Source organism: Myxine glutinosa, chromosome 2 (assembly GCF_964187855.1).
Source record: "Myxine glutinosa chromosome 2, kmMyxGlut1.1, whole genome shotgun sequence".
Lineage (NCBI taxonomy): Eukaryota > Metazoa > Chordata > Myxini > Myxiniformes > Myxinidae > Myxine > Myxine glutinosa.
The window spans coordinates 153853194-153872368 of NC_136262.1; the positions used below are offsets into that span (position 1 = coordinate 153853194).

Consider the following 19175-nt stretch of genomic DNA (forward strand, 5'->3'; position numbering starts at 1 on the left):
GGGAAAACTAAAGAGGCATTTACATACAGGAAGTTTACCCTTCAACCCTAACTAATTAGCATAGCTCCACCGCTTACGTGGACATCCGGGCCTGACTTAGGTACATGAAGGTTTCTTCTTCACGATATTCGGAGCACACTACCCAATACATCCTACCTGGACTAAGGTATTTCATTGCCTACCCCCATACACGTAATAGTATTATTGGCCCAAAATAACAATTTTATCACCAGCACATTTTGAAGTCAAAAACCTTGGATACTTTCACCTCCTCAAGATCTCCGCAGAGATTTCATGGCACATCTGTTTATCACGGTTGGTAACCTCCACCACAGATTTGTACAGCATTGTGGTTTTGGTTATATATATATTTCTATTCATTGCATTGGTTATTGGTATTAGGTTATATTCATTGCAGAAATACAAGTTTGTGTGGCAAGGGTGCCCGGAGGGTGTGAATGGTGTTGGTGTCCTGTTTTCTGAGGAGTTTGTAGACAGTGTGGTGAGTGTGACTAGAGTGAGTGATAGGTTGATGATGATTGGAAAGCTCTTGGTGAACGTCATCTCGGGATATGCTCCGCAGCTTGGTCGGAGCGATGAAGAGAAGGACAAGTTCTGGTGTGCGATAGAGAAGCTGATGGAAAACGTGAAAGATGAGGAAGTTGTTGTGGTAGGAGGAGACCTAAATGGACATGTGGGAAGGAGTATGGACGGTTTTGAGGGAGTTCATGGGGGTTACAGATATGGTGTGAGAAATGGAGAAGGTGAAAGGATTTTGGAGTTTGCTGATGGAGCTGATTTGTTGATTTGTAACACTCAGTTCCAGAAAGGGGATAATAAGCTTGTTACATACACGTCAGGTGGGTCGACGACAACCGTTGACTACCTGATGGTGCGTAGGCAAGATAGGGGGCACCTCCGGGACACAAAGGTGATCCTGGGGGAGGAGGCTGTTTCACAGTACCACTTGGTTGTCTGCGACATAAGGGTGAAAGGTGCGAGCAGAGCTCGGCGGGTGAAGTACCAACCAAGAATGAAGGTGTGGAGGTTGAAACAGGTGACAGTAAGGGAGGCATTAAAAGAGAGGCTGAGTTGGGTAGAGGATGATGTGGTTGAGCTTGAACGTGGTTGGATGTCAATGAAAGATAGTCTGTTGGGAGCCGTTGGTGAGGTATGTGGATGGACAAAAGGACCACCGAGGCACTCGGAAACATGGTGGTGGGATGATGCAGTTGGAAAGAGGATTGACGAGAAGAGGAAGAAGTTCAAGGAGTGGCAGAAGGCGAAGGGTATGGGGGCAGAAAAAGCAGAGCATGAAAGTTATAAGGCAGCCAAGAGGGCTGCAAAGAAAGATGTAGCAAAGGCGCAGGAGGCATGTAGGAAAATTTTCGGAGAACGCTTGGATTCGGAAGAGGGTCAGAGAGCGGTATTCAGGATTGCAAAGCAGATAGCGAAAGAGAGGAGTGATGTGATGGGGGGTGAGTTGCTTGAAGGATGAAGTGGGACAAATCGTTGTGGACCCAGATGGAATTAAAGGAAGATGGAAAAGATATATGGAAATGCTGTTGAATACAGAGAATGAATGGGATGGCAACATAGAGAGTAACCAAGTTTTAGGACCGGCAGAGAAGATAACTGAGAAGGAAGTTGAGGAAGCGATAAAAGCAATGAAGAGTAGAAAAGCGGGAGGGCCGACGGGAGTTGTGGGAGATATGTTGAAGGCAGCAGGAAGTTGGGGTGTGAAGAGAATGACAGAGATCTGTAATCTGGTGGTGAAAGAAGGCCGCATTCCAGTGGATTGGGAACTGAGTACCCTCGTCCCTCTATACAAGGGGAAAGGTGACCCTCTGGAGTGTGGCTCGTACCGAGCGATAAAGTTATTGGAGCATGGAATGAAGGTATTGGAAAGGGTGTTGGAGAGGAGGATAAGGAAGAAGGTGAAGATCGATGAAATGCAGTTTGGATTTATGCCAGGAAGAGGAACGACAGACGCGCTCTTTATTGTGAGGCAGTTGCAGGAGAAGTACATGGAGAAGAGGAAGAAGTTGTTTCTTGGGTTTGTTGATCTGGAGAAAGCATTTGATAGGGTTCCACGCGAAGTATTGGCATGGGCATTGAGGAAGTTAGGAGTGGAGGAATGGTTGATCAGAGTAGTGATGGCAATGTACAAAAGAGTGCGCACAGCTGTAAGGACAAAGGACGGGAACAGTGGTGAGTTTGAGGTGAAGGTGGGAGTGCATCAGGGGTCGGTACTAAGTCCACTACTATTTGTAGCTGTGATGGAGGTGCTGGCTCAGAACGTATAGGAGGGTTTACCGTGGGAGTTGTTGTATGCAGATGATCTGGTGTTGATTGCGGAAAGTATGGATGGACTGAAGGAAAAGATGAACAAGTGGAAGGAATGTATGGAGACGAAAGGTCTGAAGGTGAATATAGGAAAGACGAAGGTGATGGCAAGTGGTAAAGCATGTGGTGAGGTGGAAAGAACTGGGAAGTGTCCATGTGCTGTGTGCAGGAAGGGTGTCCGAGTGAACTCCATTCAATGTACAATGTGCGCTGAGTGGATTCATCAAAAATGTAGTGGTCTGAGAGGGTCATTAACCAGTGTGGCAGCTACATTCAAATGTAAGGTGTGCACAGATGGAGGAAATGTTGAGTTGGATCTTGGAGACGGCGTGAAGCTGGAAGGTGTGAAAACATTTTGCTACCTCGGAGACATGCTGAATGGAGAAGGTGGATCAGACACGGCAATGGTTGCTCGAGTGAGATGTGCATGGAAGAAGTTTTGGGAACTGAGTGGCGTGCTGATGAGGAGGGGAGTGTCGTTGAAGCTGAAGGGAAAGGTGTATGCTGCATGTGTGAGAAGTGTTGTGATTTATGGGAGCGAGACATGGGTCATGAATGTAGAGCAGCAGCGAAGGCTGGAAAGGGTGGAAATGCGAATGGTTCGGTGGATGTGCGGAGTATCCTTGTGACCGACACAAGGATACACACAAGTGACCGACCTTGCGACAGGACCGAGAAGAACCAATTCGTACCTACGCAGCCCGTCTGGCTGGTCAAGCTGAGATCTGCAAGTTTTCTGTTGTATGCTCATGCAATCCCCCTACTGATGTCAACTACACCAAGGACATGGTTCGCGATGTCCTATGTCGGGGACTCGTCGATCAAGATATACAACAGGACATTCTCGGCGATCAAAATCAGAACATGAGCTTGGAGGAAGTTCTCATTTTCGTCGAGGCCAAGGAAGCAGGAAGTAGAGGACGTGTAGAAGCATGTAGAAGGAAGTAGAGGACGGGGAAGACCGAGAAAGACTTGGCTAAAGATGGTGGAAGAAGAAATGTGGGCAAGGGGGTTAACAAGGAGAGATGCAGAAAATAGGGCAATATGGAGAAGATTGTCATGGGGACCGCAAGGCTAACCCCCGCTCTAGCAGGGAAAATGGCCTTAAAATGCATGTTGTTGTGTTGTTGTATTGCATTATCTGATTTATTTATTTATATAATTATCTCCTTATGAAGCCATTTATGTCAGGGACATGGGAGACGAGTGTTACTTCCATAACGTTGATGATAACTGATGGACTCATTACTATTCTTGCCACATATACCTCGTAAATGTATATGGGATGCATCCTCTATTGATCGTTATGTCCGTATGTATACATACGTGTGTTTCGATCATACCATTCACAATAAATTTTGTTTTTAATTCCACATTAAGAATCTTCTTCTTTTTCTTCAATGACAAGAATTATTCCCACTTTATTGTTAGGTTGGCCGGGAGAAGTCTTTGGCCCAAGTCTTTCACGAACTGGCTGGCCAGGCCTGAAGCTCGACTAAGTAGTTAGGGCAGGAATTTGGAATTTGGCCATGGTGACGGTGATAGTTCGCTTACTCTTCACGAAGGACGCAGTGGGATCTTAAGGCTCACAAGCTAATGCCGACAGATGGGACGCCCCCGTTCAACGTCCATCCGAGGGACGGCACTCACATTGATGATTCACCCTGCCTATGAAACACCGGGATGACAGGTTATATCTTGGTCAGAATTCAAAACCAGTCTCGACAGGCTTAGAGGAGAGTGTGTGGACTTCTAGGCCATCCTGCCAATTCCACACTAATAATGTTGAGTATGATTGGACTAAACAGCCAGATTTAGTTAGAGTGGAGGAGGGAATTGTCAGACATGGAACAGACTGATGTGGTTAGCAAGAGATTATATGCATTTTATGAGTACATTAGAAGAGGTCAATGGACTTTTACATGAATTGCAAGGATGTATGAAAATATGAAGCTGAGGTCATAACTTCTTGAGGGAAGGGCTCAAACAGATGCAAATCAGACAGGTAATTTTAAGTTTGAACATGAGATGGTGATATGTTACCGTCTTGGACTTAGGATGAGCGGACAAAAAAAATACGAGTTTAGATGTGATTTCAGTTTCCCAAACAACTTGAACCAGAATATGTGGATAAGTATGGGATCATACTCGAGTGTGTAATATAAGATTCAAAAGCCAACAACATTACTCAAGTAGGAATGTCGGATGTTGTTTCCAACTCAAGAATGTTGGACAAAGTAGTCGACTTTCTATGTTGGCATCCTGAGATGCCATTGATGTTTTGCCTTTGGACTCCACCACATACAGGAATGCAAAGAGGAGTCCAAATAGCTTGTCATCACAGAGGAGTAGCATTTACTCCACGCTGGGTATAAATACATTTGAGCAATATGCGTCTTATGACACCAAGGCCTGTTCTCTTGGAGAATTACCAAGTGCTGCCCGTCTCTAGAAGCCAGTTTTACATCTCGAGTTGAAACTATTTTTGGAAATGCCCAATTCTGTTTATTTTTGGTGCAAATAGCACTGTATTACTCTGTCACACTCCATGTGTAGTATATTGGTTTTGTCACTCATGAACCATTTTGGGGTTTTAAAGGTCAATTCGAAAGCTTTCCAAATGCATATGGACGCAATTATGGCGTGTCGTTAATTCACATGCTGTGCGAAGATTTATCATTATCAGAGGTAGAGTTTATTTTCTTCACCTACTTGTGCCGCCATTGCTGGCCCAGGCCTATCTGCACGTCAGTTGGTGGGCGTGACCTGTGTGTGACGTCACCACTTATAAACAAAGTCACTGATGCAGTGACTCTGCAGTGTAATATGATGTACTAACTAACCGTTTCCATCGACTCCTGGAAAAGCCACAAGGCCTTCGGCAATTGAATGTTCTGCATCAGAAATCTTTGTTCATGGGAATTAAATAATTTTCTTTGAGTTCAAAGTAAGAGAATTTGCATTTCTCTGTAAGCACACACATATTTTTTGAAGATATATTAAGAGAAGTGCCACCATGTAAATACGTGCAACTGCTTTAGTTCCGGTTTTACCAAAAGGCCTCTCTTCTTGAGCTGGCTATGTTCCAACTTGGTGCTGTCTACTGATGAGGGAAAGGTGCCTGCCTCTGTCTGAATTTTTGAGTGAAGCAGACTTTGTTCTGCGCACTTCGCAGAGGATGCGTATGAAGTCAATGCTCTGGTCGTGCAGTCAGAGGAAGCATAGGCATGCATGTATGTCAAAACTCAGCTGGAGCTCTGATATATCGATCCTTCACGGTTGGAATCCTGATCAGACATGATGAAATGTGGAAAACGACGATGAATGATGTGCTGATATTTGTAAATACCATGCACAATGCAAGACTAAAATGGCTCACAAACCATCCAAAAGAAGTTGAAAATACTTGAAAAAGTAGCTGAGATAAAGTGGTGTGTCTCTGCACAACGAAGGAGTTGGAGAACCTTCTCAGACTGTTGACGGGGCTGAGATCTCACAGCTGCTTATACTGTAGACTCCCGACGACATGGACCGGTGCAAGGCAGAACTGTGGACACGCGCTTTCTGCCAAAACCCTTGATGATCGCTGCCAGTGGTTGGACTTTGAACCTTGCAGGAAGTACCTCCTGTGAAAATGGCAAGCTTGGTGATTTATTTAATGGACATCTGCAATTGGAAAGATGATGTCGTGAGTCATTACCAATAAAGTAATGGTTACTAAGTCTTCGACGAAGGACATCCTCACGACGTGAAAATACAGAAAGTTTGTGCCAACTATATTTGCGTGAGAACAAGATGGCAGACTTCCCTGGGGGAGAAACTGTATGGTTTTGGTTCTTCTTAACAGCGATAGGAAGGTCATAGCTGGGGTTTGTAAATGTATAGGGTAATTATTTATTTTTTTAAATCTTTAGAACTATGATTTTTCTATTACTCATGTTGGCGGGATGAGGGGGGTTTTGGGAGCGGTCATGGCTGTCATAAATATATTATCTGTTTGGTTCCTGAGCCACAAGTGAAATTGTGCAATATTTTTGCATCTATTGGTAAAATAAGTGTCGTATTAACAGGAAATGGTCGGGATTCGACACCTCACATCCACATATATTTGTTGTATTCCCTCTATTTTTGTGAGTGTGATTTGCATCCTGAAACACAACAATTATGGTTAACAATTTTTGAAATTGCCAATCTTTCATCCAAATGCTGAAAATTATCCACACTAAGAAATTTATTTAAAATTTGTAAGAAATTTACAAGATAATTTATATATATAATTTAAATAATTTTTTATTTATAATTAAATTATATTTATAATATATTTAATTTATATTTATAATTTATATTTTATATATTTATATATTTATTTAAAATATTTATATTTTATATATTTATAATTTTATAATTTTATAATAATAATTAATTTATATTTATAATATATAATTTTTAATTTTTAATTATATAATTATATAATTATATAGATAATAATTTATAAGAAATTTATAAGAAATAAATTTAAACACTAAAGAAATTTCGCCATAACAAAGGCAGGTTAAAAGTTCCGTCAAGTGGATGTGTCACTGAAAATGCACACAGCGCATTCGTGAAAGGCCTCGTTTGCGTTCATTCGCGTTTCTACATGGGCCAGATATGGTTCATCAAAGATAATTTATTGGTATCTTAGGTGTTTGGCTTAAATGAATGCTGAAACCGACTGTCTTCGAGAAAAGCTTTTGATTTGACCTTTAAGTGGAAAATCGTCCTTTATAATTCTTCTGTTTAACCAATTGACTTCTTTTGTTAACATTTTTTTATTTCCGTCCTGCAGCCATTCAGGGAGATCTGACAACTGTACAGATGCTTTCTAACCATAAATCTCCTGTGAATGGAAAAGACAATGTAAGCACTTTTACCCTACTATTGATCTGTACAATTCCTCCAAGGGGAAAGGAATCATGTGGTTGACCTTTGCTGAGCTTGTCCGTGTCTGTCCCACAGGAAGGTTCCTCTCCTCTTGCATTAGCTGCCCGGATGTGCCATCCCGATATCTGCAACTATCTGATGGACCGTGGAGCAGACATCAACATCAGAGACAACCACAAAAAGTAAGGGCCACAACCTACATGCACGGCAATAATCCTCGGCCGCTTAAAGCGGTCGAGGATAAGAGGATTTGCTTTGTTGCCATGCACATGTTCGTGAGAAATTATTCGTTTTGCGGTGATGATGAGAATAGTGCTGGTTGTTTTGGCATCATCTGGGACCTGAGGACCTTGGGGGGTAGCCAAGCGAGTGTGGGTACATTGAGGGAAAATAATTGTGAATTTGAAGAGAGAAGGCAATGAGATAAAGGAGTTTGCGAGAAAGGATAGGAAAATGAAAAAGGGCATTCAGTTAGGTTGGCTTGTCAGGTGAGGAGTGGCAAGGGCGCATGAGAAAATCAGGAAAGGGGCAAGGGGGTTGGGCGGGTCAGGCAATCAAACTTTTTGCCATTTTTGTGTACATACATACAGGGTGTTTCAATAAAAGGTTAACCACTTCAAAAACTTTATTAACCAAAACATTGAGTAATGAAAAATTTTTAAACTCGGAAAATGAAAACCAAATCATGAAAACCAAATGAAACTCATTATGCGGTAATGCGCTTATAGTTGAGGTGTTCGATGTGAGCACCCCCACGTACACAACATGCATTCACATGAATTGCGAAGTTTTCAATGACGTTTCACGAAATTGAATGAATAGAAAGTTTCAATGGTTACTGTCTGCACATAAGCCTCAACTGCTGCCTTCAGATCAGGTTCAGATCTGGACAATGTTTATTCTTTGCTCCGTAGAAAACGTCATTTTTCCCGTGCAATGTTTTGGTTATGCTTGAATGACTTCTCCAAAGATCATTGATCACTCCTGCAAAACAAAAAAAATTAAGGTAATGACTAAAAGTACAAAGGTTATTTTAAGCGGTTAACCTTTTATTGACACACCCTGTATCATATTTTTCGGCCTATAAGTCGATGTGGAGTCGACCTACAAGTCGAATTGGCTAATATTCCAATTTTTCTTTCCTTCATTCATAGATAACCCCATTTGGAGTACATATAAGACGAAGCAATATCCACTACTGTACGGTAGTTATCATAACTGTCAGTCAGAACAATAGAGGTGTTTATTAGAACAGGGGCTTGAACTCAAGACCCTAAGACCTCAAGTCAGCCACCTTAACCGTTAAGCCAATAACACCAAGTTTAATAGAGGTGTAAATTCCTCCCTGACAATCACAAGGCATCGAGTACTTCCAGGGTCGTTAACATTAATGAGATATTTTGTGCATATGATTTGAATTACTTTGTGGGACTTTTCGGTTAAATTAAGAATTTAAATAGTTTTTCAACATTTTTGTTATCATTTAGAGATACAGTATTTAAAACAAGCTACCTTCCCCCTCCTGGAGCAATGTCGGCCCTACATTTTGGTGAGTATCTCTATAACTGTTCATTTAATTGTCCATTCGTGCATTTCATTTGTGTTCCTAATTGGTTTGTTTATTATTCGTTTCTAGTATGTAGTTAATTTGAGGTTAAAGTTATGTTAGAGTGACTGAAAAGGTGCACTGGGAACACACCCCTCCATTATCCCATTATAACATGACGTCTATGGGAATATCTAATCTGTGTAACATTATTTTCCTTAACGTCGTTTTGCTCAACTCGTTTTGTTCACTGTTGTTTTGCTCAACGTCGTTTTGCTTAACGTCGTTTTGCTCAACGTCGTTTTGTGCACTGTTGTTTTGCTCAATGTCGTTTTGCTTAACGTCTTTTTGCTTAACGTCGTTTTGCTTAACGTCGTTTTGCTTAACGTCGTTTTGCTTAACGTCGTTTTGCTTAACGTCGTTTTGCTTACCGCCGTTTTGCTTAACGTTGCTTTACTTAACGTCGTTTTGCTTAACGTCGTTTTGCTTAACGCCGTTTTGCTTAGCGTCGTTTTGCTTAACGTCGTTTTGCTCAACGTCGGTTTGCTCAACGTCGTTTTGCTCAACGTCGTTTTGCTCAACGTCGTTTTGCTCAACGTCGTTTTGCTCAATGTCGTTTTGCTCAATGTCGTTTTCCTCAACGTCGTTTTGCTCAACGTCGTTTTGCTCAACGTCGTTTTGCTCAACGTCGTTTTGCTCAATGTCATTTTGCTCAACATCGTTTTGCTCCACTTTGTTTTGCCCAACGTCGTTGTGCTCAATGTCGTTTTGCTCAATGTCGTTTTGCTTAACCTCATTTTGCTCAACATCGTTTTGCTCAACGTCGTTTTTTTGCTCAACGTCGTTTTTTTGCTCAACGTCGTTTTGCTCACCGTCGTTTTGCTCAACGTCGTTTTGCTCAACGTCGTTTTGCTTAACGTCGTTTTGCTTAACGTTGTTTTGCTTAACGTTGCACTTTCTCAGAACACATCCATGACGTTAAGTGGAAACTTCCTGCAGTGTATTTTTAATTAACAATTGTAAAATTTATTTCAGAAAATATCACACTTTGCAAAAAAAATTCCTTTATTCAAATAAATGTCTTAAAACATAAATAAGATGATTCTGAGTATAAATTGAGGCCCGGACATCTGGGGGAAAAATTATCTGTTTGTACACTGAAAAATATGGTACATGGATGGCAATTTGCTTATGTTTCAAACATCAAAACACATTTGCCGTTTGTCCTGAGAGGCCCTTCTGTCCTTTCGTATGCAACACATGGTTGCTGGTTGCATCATCTTCTGGAGCTCTGTAGGTTTGAGTAGTCATTTTGGAATTTGATCATTATGTCAGCGATAGCTCACCTACTCTTCATGAATGACACCCTGGTATCTTTAAAATCCACCAACTAATGCCAGGAGATGGAATGCTCAGTTTAATGTCCATTCGATGCACGGCACGCACATTGATGCCTCGTTATACTTGTGAAACACCAGGATGATGGTTTATAGCTGGGCTGAGATTCGAACCCTGGTAAGACAGCTCAGAAGTGAGTGAGTGTACCCCTAGGCCATCCTGCCAGCCATGCGAAAGACTTAATAGTTTAATGAATATTGTTTAATGGCAAAGGGAAATTAAAACAAACTTTCGAGGCAATCACTCTTATTAGCCACAGGAGAGAAATAAACAGCTGAGCTTGGATGCACCTCATTTCGACTAAATGCCTCTCCATTACCGCAAAATATCAAGAGCTGTGATTAAAATTCCAGTTTGTTTCGCAAATAAATTGCGGAATCTGTTTCAAGAAACGAAACAGATTCCAGTGTGTCCCCCCCCCCCCCCCCACCCCTAGTGGCTAAAAGCAGTTTTTAGGGAAAAGAAAGTTGATTATTCCATCTTTAAAAAAAAAAACCCGATTCGTTGCACTAACTTTTGCAGGGAACGACTGGGAAAGTCAGGAGGGAGTGTGATTTGATTGAAGGTTTAAATATTTATTCAATAGTAGGCAGTTTTAATATTATACAGCTCTAAAGGTATTGTGTATGCAGAACGCAAGTGCGACTTCAGTTTTATTATCCAACTAGCAAATAATAATAATAATAATAATAATAATAATTCATTTATTTTGTATAGCGCTTTTCCAGAAGCCCAAAGGCGCTTTGACAGAGTGGAAAACATAATGCATAACAATACATGAAAACAACAATTGCAAAAAGACAAGAATCAAGAAAACAAACAGCAGCGATATACGGCATATATATAAGACAAGAATCAAAAAGACAAGACAAGAATCAATAGGGAAATATTTAAAGCAAAAGGAGGGAGAAGGAGAAGAGATAGTCAGGGGTTAAATGCTGTGGGTTGAATGTTGAATGCAGCGTTGAACAGGTGGGTCTTTAGTGATGTTTTGAATGTGGTGAGTGAGGAGGAGTCTCTGATGGTGTGAGGTAGTGAGTTCCAGAGGGTGGGAGCAGCGATGGAGAAGGCCCTGTCCCCCCAGGATCTGAATTTGGTCCGGATGGAGGGGGTCAGGAGGTTGGTACCAGCAGAGCGGAGGTTGCGGGTGGGAGTGTGTCTGGAGAGGAGGTCAGCCAGGTAGGATGGGGCCAGGTTATGGAGGGCTTTGTATGTCAAGAGGAGGATTTTGTACTGGATTCTCTGGGGGATGGGGAGCCAGTGAAGCTTGTAAAGGACGGGGGTGATGTGGTCACGGGTCCGGGAATGAGTGAGTAGACGGGCAGCGGAGTTCTGAATGTATTGGAGTTTATTGGTGATTTTTGAGGGTGAACCATAGAGGAGGCTATTGCAGTAGTCCAGACGGGAGGTGATGAAGGCGTGGATGAGGGTTTCTGCAGCCGTGGAGGAGAGGGATGAGCGGAGACGGGCAATGTTTTTCAGGTGAAAGAAGGCTGACTTTGTGATCTGTTTAGTGTATTTGTCGAAGGAAAGGGTTTGGTCAAAGATGACGCCAAGATTCCGGATGTGAGGGGAGGTGGATACTGGGATACCGTCGATGTTGAGGGCAAAGTTATGGGTGGATTTTGTGAGCGTTTTTGGGCCAATGATGATTATTTCAGATTTATCACAGTTAAGCTTGAGGAAGTTGATTTGAAGCCAGGATTTTATTTCAGTGATGCAGTTTGTCAGGATAGAGTGGGTGTCGGTGGAGACGGACTTGGTGGAGATGAAAAGCTGGATGTCATCGGCGAAGCAGTGGAATTGGAGACCATGACGGCGGATTAAGTGACCGAGCGGGGACAGGTAAAGGATGAAGAGGAGGGGGCCAAGAACTGAACCTTGGGGGACACCTTGGGGGAGGGGAGCAGTGGGGGATTTGCAGTTATTGATGGAGATGAACTGGCATCTGTCAGAGAGGTATGATTTAATCCAAGAGAGGGCAGTGCCGGTGACGTTAAAGGTGGATTCAAGTCGGGTGAGGAGGATAGTGTGATCGATGGTGTCAAAGGCAGCGCTGAGGTCGAGGAGGACGAGAATGTTGAGGTTGCCAGCGTCAGAGGAGAGGAGAAGGTCGTTGGTGATTTTGAGGAGAGCAGTTTCAGTACTGTGGTTGGAGCGGAATCCGGATTGGAATGTTTCATACAAGTTATTGGCAGAGAGATGATGTTTGAGTTGAGTGGCTACAGCGCGTTCCAAAACTTTTGACAGAAAGGGTAGGTTGGAGATGGGTCTGAAGTTGTTTAGGGTGTCAGGGTTTAGACCAGGTTTTTTTAGAATGGGGGTAACAGCAGCAATTTTGAGGGAAGGTGGGACGATGCCTGTAGACAGGGAGGAGTTTATTGTTGCAATGATAAGTGGAGAGAGAGCAGGGAGGGAGGCTTTGACAAAGCTGGAGGGGATGGGGTCAAGAGTGCAGGTGGCAGTTTTCATTCCTATGAGGAGTTCAGAGAGGTCAGTAGGAGAGATTGGGGAGAACCGAGACAGGGGATGGCAGGACAAGGGGGGGCAGGTGGTTGGAGGGGGAGCGGGTGCGGCGGTGGTCAAGCTGTTGTAGATGTTGTCAATTTTGCGTTGGAAGAAAGAGAGGAAGGAGATGCAGTTGTCTACTGTGAATGACTGGGTGGTGGTGTTCAGGGGGCGGAGGAGTTTGTTTATTGTCGAGAAGAGTGCTTTTGGGTTTCCGGAGCCAGAGTGGATAATTTGAGAGTAGTAGGCAGAGCGGGCGCGGGAGAGGGCATCTTTGTAGTGTTGTATGTGGTCCTTGTAGGCTTGGGAGTGAACTGTGAGACCCGTTTTATTGCGGAGTCTTTCAAGTTGGCGAGCACGAGTTTTCATCAGGTGGAGTTCAGGGGTAAACCAGGGAGCAGAATGGGTGAAAGAAACTGTTTTGGTTTTTACAGGCGCAAGCTGGTCAAGGCAGGAGGAGAGAGTGTGGTTGTAGTAGTCAGTGAGGTCGGAAGGGGTGTGGAGGTCAATGAAGGGAGAAGTGGACATTTTTTCAGAGAGGGTGGATGAGAATGAGGTAGGTGAAAGAGCGTTTAGCTTACGGAAGTTGATTGTGCGATAATGCCTTGGTGTTGGGGCGGGGATGTTGATGGTCAGAGTGATGGCTAAGTGGTCAGAGAGGGTGAGGTCGGAGCCATAGAGATGGTGCAAATTTAATCCAGTGGAGCAGACAAGGTCCAAAATGTGACCACGGATATGGGTAGGAAAGTCGACATGTTGAGTGAGGTTAAAGCAGGTGAGTAAATCAGTGAAGTCAGTGGTTATTGTGGAGTCAGTGGAGTCCATGTGGATATTGAAATCACCAAGGAGGAGGATTGAGGGGGAGAGGGAACATAGCTGGGTCAGAAAGTAGGAGAAGTCAGACAGGAATGATGGGTGTGGTTTGGGAGGGCGGTAGACGACAGCCATGACTGACTGCGTGTGACCAGAGAGTTTTAAAGCCAGGTGTTCAAATGATGGAGCAGATGAGATGGAGATGAGGTTGGTCTTGATGTCTTGACGGTGGATAACGGCAATTCCACCACCTCGGCCCTCCGAGCGTGGTTTATTGACGTAGGAATATCCATTGGGTGTGGTGAGGTTGAGTGTGTAGTAGTCCAGAGGTTGTTGCCAGGTTTCGGTGAGACAGAGAAAGTCCAGTTTGTTATCCAGGATGTATTCGTTCAGGATGAGGCATTTATTGTTGAGGGACCGGGTGTTGAACAGGGTGAGCTTGATGTTGTTTTGAACAGCAGGGATGAATTCAGGTGATTTAGCCAGGGTTCGTAGGCAAGAGGTGCGATCGTGTGGGTTGCTGTGACCAGGTGCGCTGGGACGAAGAGTGAGAGTGCGCTGAGCCGACCAGAGGACGGGGATGGAGTGACCTGATTGCAAATAAACAAACTTGCGACCGGAGCCACGGTGAATGTACCTGGGTCGTCGGAGGAGTCCATTTGATTTGATGGCAGAGATGCATGATGGGGTGGAGCGGGTATTGAGCAGAAGAAGCCTTGCGGCGGAGTACTTCAGAGCCATGCCAGGCAGGAGCGAAGGGACGAGTACGAGGCCAAGGTCGAGGAGGCAAAGCGGCAAACGCAGCGGCAAACGCAGCGGCAAACGCAGCGGCAAACGACTGCAGCCGCTAATCAAGACCACAGCGGCAAACAAGGCCACAAGGCCACCGGCAAACAAGGCCACGGCCACAATCAACGGGAGCGGGCCTTTCGAATTCCGTATTCCGTACCATCAAAAGCAGATTCCGTTATCCAGCCGGAGAACACGCGGCACGTGCGGGTGTGAAAAGGCAGGACAGGTGTGAGATGTCAGGTCAGAAAGGTAGAAGCAGACCCTGTACATCCATCCAGTCGGAGAAGCGGCGAATATGCAACGCCAGCGTCCTCTCGCAACCGAACCCGGAAGTCAAAGCGAAGAAGAAGATGTACATAAAATACCACCCACCGCTTCGCTGACAGGAATACTAAGAGAGGGGGAGCGATAAAGAGGGGTGGGAGAGAGGGAGGAGGGGTGGAGGATGCAGACAAGTTTTGAAAAATAGAGCACGACTGTTTTCTGCAACTTTCCTTACAACTTTTCAAAGTTGCTTATGGTCTCAATCAGCTCACTGCATGGTATCACATGAGTGATGAAATCATGTAACTTGGATAAAAAGTTGCAAAGCGCAATCATTAAGTTGCACAACTAACAGTTGGTTGATAACACTTAAGTTTGGAACTACAGATAAGATAAATACCACAACTAACAGTTAAGCTTTGTCCAAAAGTTGCCCAATTCTTGATGTGAAAAAGCTGCCGAAAGGCTGCATACTCCGTGCATACTGCACTATGATTGGTTATTTTATTTTAAAATTTCATGGCAGAGTGGTGCTATTATTAGTCCCCTACTGGTTTCACTGGAGGGGACTATTGGTTTGATCTCCATTCTTCTGTCCGTACGTCCGTTTATCTGACCATCCCATTACTGGTTTTCCATGCTTTTTCCATATCCTTTAACATATTCACCTGAAACTTGGTATGTGGCTTTATATTATGATAAGTTACAGAAACTGCAACTTATTCTGTAGCTTTGCATACCGGAACAATTTGTCGTACTGTATATGGCTCACAATTGCTAAGTGCTTTGAACAAGAATATTCATTGGGACCAGTAGGGGACATGCCATGTATTGCAAAGCAAATCTCCATCTTGTTATTTCTCTTGTCGTGGTCATTCTTTCGACTTGCTGCCTCTTGCAATGTTTCATACTTTCTCCTTGCCCTCACAATATGCTTGTTGTGCACTGATGAGGTTATGGTATTTGTTTCCATTATCATATAGAGATGCTTAGGCCTTGATGAAAAGGTTGATCAAATTATCATCATTTGCAATAAAAGTCATTTGCAATAAAAGGCAGCATGGCTAGTACAGTAAATTGATTGATTGAGAGAGAGGGAGAGTAAGGGGTAGGGGGAATAGAAAGGGGGAGAGAGAGAAACAGAAAGAGAAAGAGAAAGAGAAAGAGACAGACATTATCATGTTGTATAAATAAAACGACTGTCCGTGTATGACTCTTGTCCTTGCCCCTCTTACCACTTCACGCATCATCATCAGGCTTCATAATCATGATTTTATCGATATAATATTCTCCGTAGGTGATTCTGTTTGTCTGTGAGTCTGTCCAGGGGAGTGGCTACACCCGGTCTGGGGGGGGCTTCAAAAACAAATCACCACCATTTTGTTTACTCGCATAGCTTTGAGGCCTCTTTTGTTCGGCTCGCAGTGTCTTGCTCTCTCTCACAGTTTTATTTCAACTCTAATTTGATATCTCATTTAATTTTTCGCAGTCGCTAACATAGTTTTAGACTCGGTTGCAAAAAACGGGGAAAATTCGATGAAAGTGACCGTTTATAGAACAAAATGCATTTTCAAAGGCCTGTAACATTAAGTCCATTCAGGCTCCCTCACGGCTTTATCTTGACTCTAATTCACCATCTGATTTCATATTAATCGATGGTTTAAGACTCGGTTTCAGCAATAATTGAGAAAATTCACGCACACACAGAAAATTGCTGAGGCATTTTCGACATTTGTGACACGATATATCATACACCGCCTAAAATAACAGATGGGAAAATGCTGAGATTTATGAATAATTTGCGGTGGACTTTTCCATCGTCACTACGAAATGTTTAATTTAGACGTAGTCACAATAAAAAGTCAACAATGTGGGGAGAGGAGCGGAGCTTCGTTCACGTATCGCCACAGACGGGAAATTGCCGAGATGTATTAAATAATCACGGCTTTTCACGGCTCGATATATCTTACACCGCCTAAAATAACACGGGAAATTGCCGAGATATATGAAAAATTTGTGGCGGAATTTTCCATCGTCACAACAAAATGTTTCATTTAGACGTGGTCACAATAAAAAGTCAACAATGTGGGGAGAGGGGCGGAACTTTGTTTACGTATTACCACAGATGGGAAATTGCCGATATATGTATATTAAATAATCGCGGCTTTTCGCGGCTCGATATATCTTACTAAAATAACATATCCTAATAAAACTAAAACATTCTGTAAATCCTAAAATAACAGACGGGAAATTGCCGAGATGTATGAAAAATTTGCGGCGGACTTTTCTATCTTCACAACCAAATATTTAATTTAGACGTGGTCACAATAAAAAGTCAACAATGTGGGGAGAGGGGTGGAGCTTCGTTCACGTATAGCCACAGATGGGAAATTGCCCACAGATAGTTCTTCCTTCTTATTTTATAAGTTATCATCATTCATCTTCTTCTATCTTCTATCTTCTATATATTTTTATATATATAAAAGAAAGTTTTTGTTTGTTTGTTTGTTTGTTTGTTTGTCTGCACGCGCTAATCTCCTGAATGGTGAAAGATAGGAGGAAACCTCTAAAACAAAAAATGTCGGGACGGGCCCCGGGAAGGTTATAGGCTAGGTGGTGAGGCCGGTCGAGGCTGAATTATAGTAGTCAATCTTCTACGGCTGCGAGTAAAAGCTGAATTATAGTAGTAAATTCATTCAAAAAGATCCCGGGCAACGCCGGGTGCATTCAGCTAGTCATTATTATATGGAAGTAAAGGTAATCCTGTTTAAATTTCCATTCATTCATTCCATCGATGTTTTTTCTTTTTTGTTTTCACACGAGTTTTCAAGGCTGAATCGTGTTCACATCCAGGATTAATAAACAAACTCCATTTCACGTGTGCATGGACATGTAATTCACATATGTAAAATAAATAAATAAACAGACGGGGAATTGCCGAGAGATATTTTTTCTATCTTATTTCATAAGCTATGTCGCTCTCGGCAATTCCCCGTCTTTATTTATTTATTTTACACGTGAATTACATGTCCATGAAATAATGCACATGTCTTGTGTGAGGGCACATACACTTTAAATACGTTTATTTGAAATATTTAATTTTTTTTAAATGTCATTTCGTGTGCTGTAATGAAAAGAGTAACTTTGGTTTTCGCGGGACAGAAAGGTGTAATGTAATGTTCTTATACACCGCCCATAAGACTTTTTTCCCCAGGGACTTTTCCATTTGAGCTGTATTATTTTTATAGTCGGAATGTTTCATTCTTTAGACGTAATCACAATAAAAAGTTGCAATTAGGTACTCTGCAGTCTGCACTTGGGGAGAAGCGCGGAGCATCGTTTACGTGTTGCCACTCGCGTTTGTAAATGCTATTTCCAAAATGAATAAAATAATGAGGGAACAGAACGAGACCGCCGCCAATGAACGTTAACACAGACTTGCATGGGATGCTGAGTAACAAACACATTGGCAGGTATGTGTGCTTAGCAAACGTATACAAGAGCAGCTGCATTGAATCCGGATGAAGTATCGGAAAATATTGTTGGAGATCATCATTATAGGCCGAGTTCGATGACGTCACCATGCGTGTACTGTTCTGCCAAACATTTCACTAATGAATCAACAGGACAAGTTGGTGGATTTACACTACTAGCAGAAGTACCCGGCATTGCCGGGCGGGGCGGGGGAGGGGGGGGGAGGGGGAAGGGGAGGGGAGGGGAGGAGAGGGGGGAGGGGAAAAGAGGGGGGGCGGGGGAGAAGAGGGGGGAGGGGGAGGGCGGGGGAGGGGGAGGGGGGAGGGGAAAGGGGGGAAGGGGGAGGGGGAAAATGGAGGGGGGAGGGGGAGGGGGAAAAGGGAGGGGGGAGGGTGAGGGGAGAAGGGGAGGGTGGAGGGGGAAGGGGGAGGGGAGGACGGAGGGGGCGGGGGAAGGGGAGGGCCAGTCAACAATGACGTTGCAGTTCTCATGGTCGGAGAGCAGCACAACAATCGCGACATCGTCCTGCATCTTCGCAAGAGCATGAAGCGGGTTTTGGAGACTCACCGATCCTGTGACGCCCTCCAGTACCGGCGTTGCCGGGCGGGGGAAGGGAGACCCATACATTACACACATTACAACATTACACACACACAAACTGTGTTTTATGTTCAATGGTCTGGCGGCGGGGATGGAACATCACGTGATCGCTCTGAGCGAATCAGCGCGCTGCTCTGCCACCGCTCAGATTCCGTGTATAATATTCCTCACTGAAATGCGCTGAGGTAAATATGAATAAAAAATATGGATCTCGTCAAATATTTTTAGGTCGGCCATGTCCTTCCCAGGCTCAATGGCCATGTCTGTGCCAACTATCAAGTACGTGAGCCTCTCCGTTTAGGAGTCTATCGGTAACATTACACACACACAAACTGTGTTTTATATATACTAGGGCATGCCCGTACTATATCTATATCTAAAATTATATCCCCCCCTCTATTTACATGAAATGGTTTGGTCCAAAGCGAACGGCTTGCGAGTACGGTGACAATCCCCCCCCCCCCCCCTCTATTTACATGAAATGGTTTGGTCCAAAGCGAACGGCTTGCGG

General features: G+C 43.6%; 1 protein-coding gene across 8 annotated transcripts in view; it reads left to right on the forward strand.

Moving 5' to 3' along the window:
• The window catches only part of LOC137422254 (uncharacterized), a 305787-nt gene that overhangs the window by 205273 nt on the left and 81339 nt on the right, over positions 1-19175 (forward strand). For all 8 annotated transcript variants that reach the window (XM_078771835.1, XM_078771837.1, XM_078771840.1 and 5 more), the window contains 2 exons: positions 7175-7245; positions 7345-7451. In XM_078771835.1, the coding sequence (XP_078627961.1) occupies positions 7175-7245; positions 7345-7451 (178 nt within the window). The remainder of the gene's footprint in view (positions 1-7174; positions 7246-7344; positions 7452-19175) is intronic.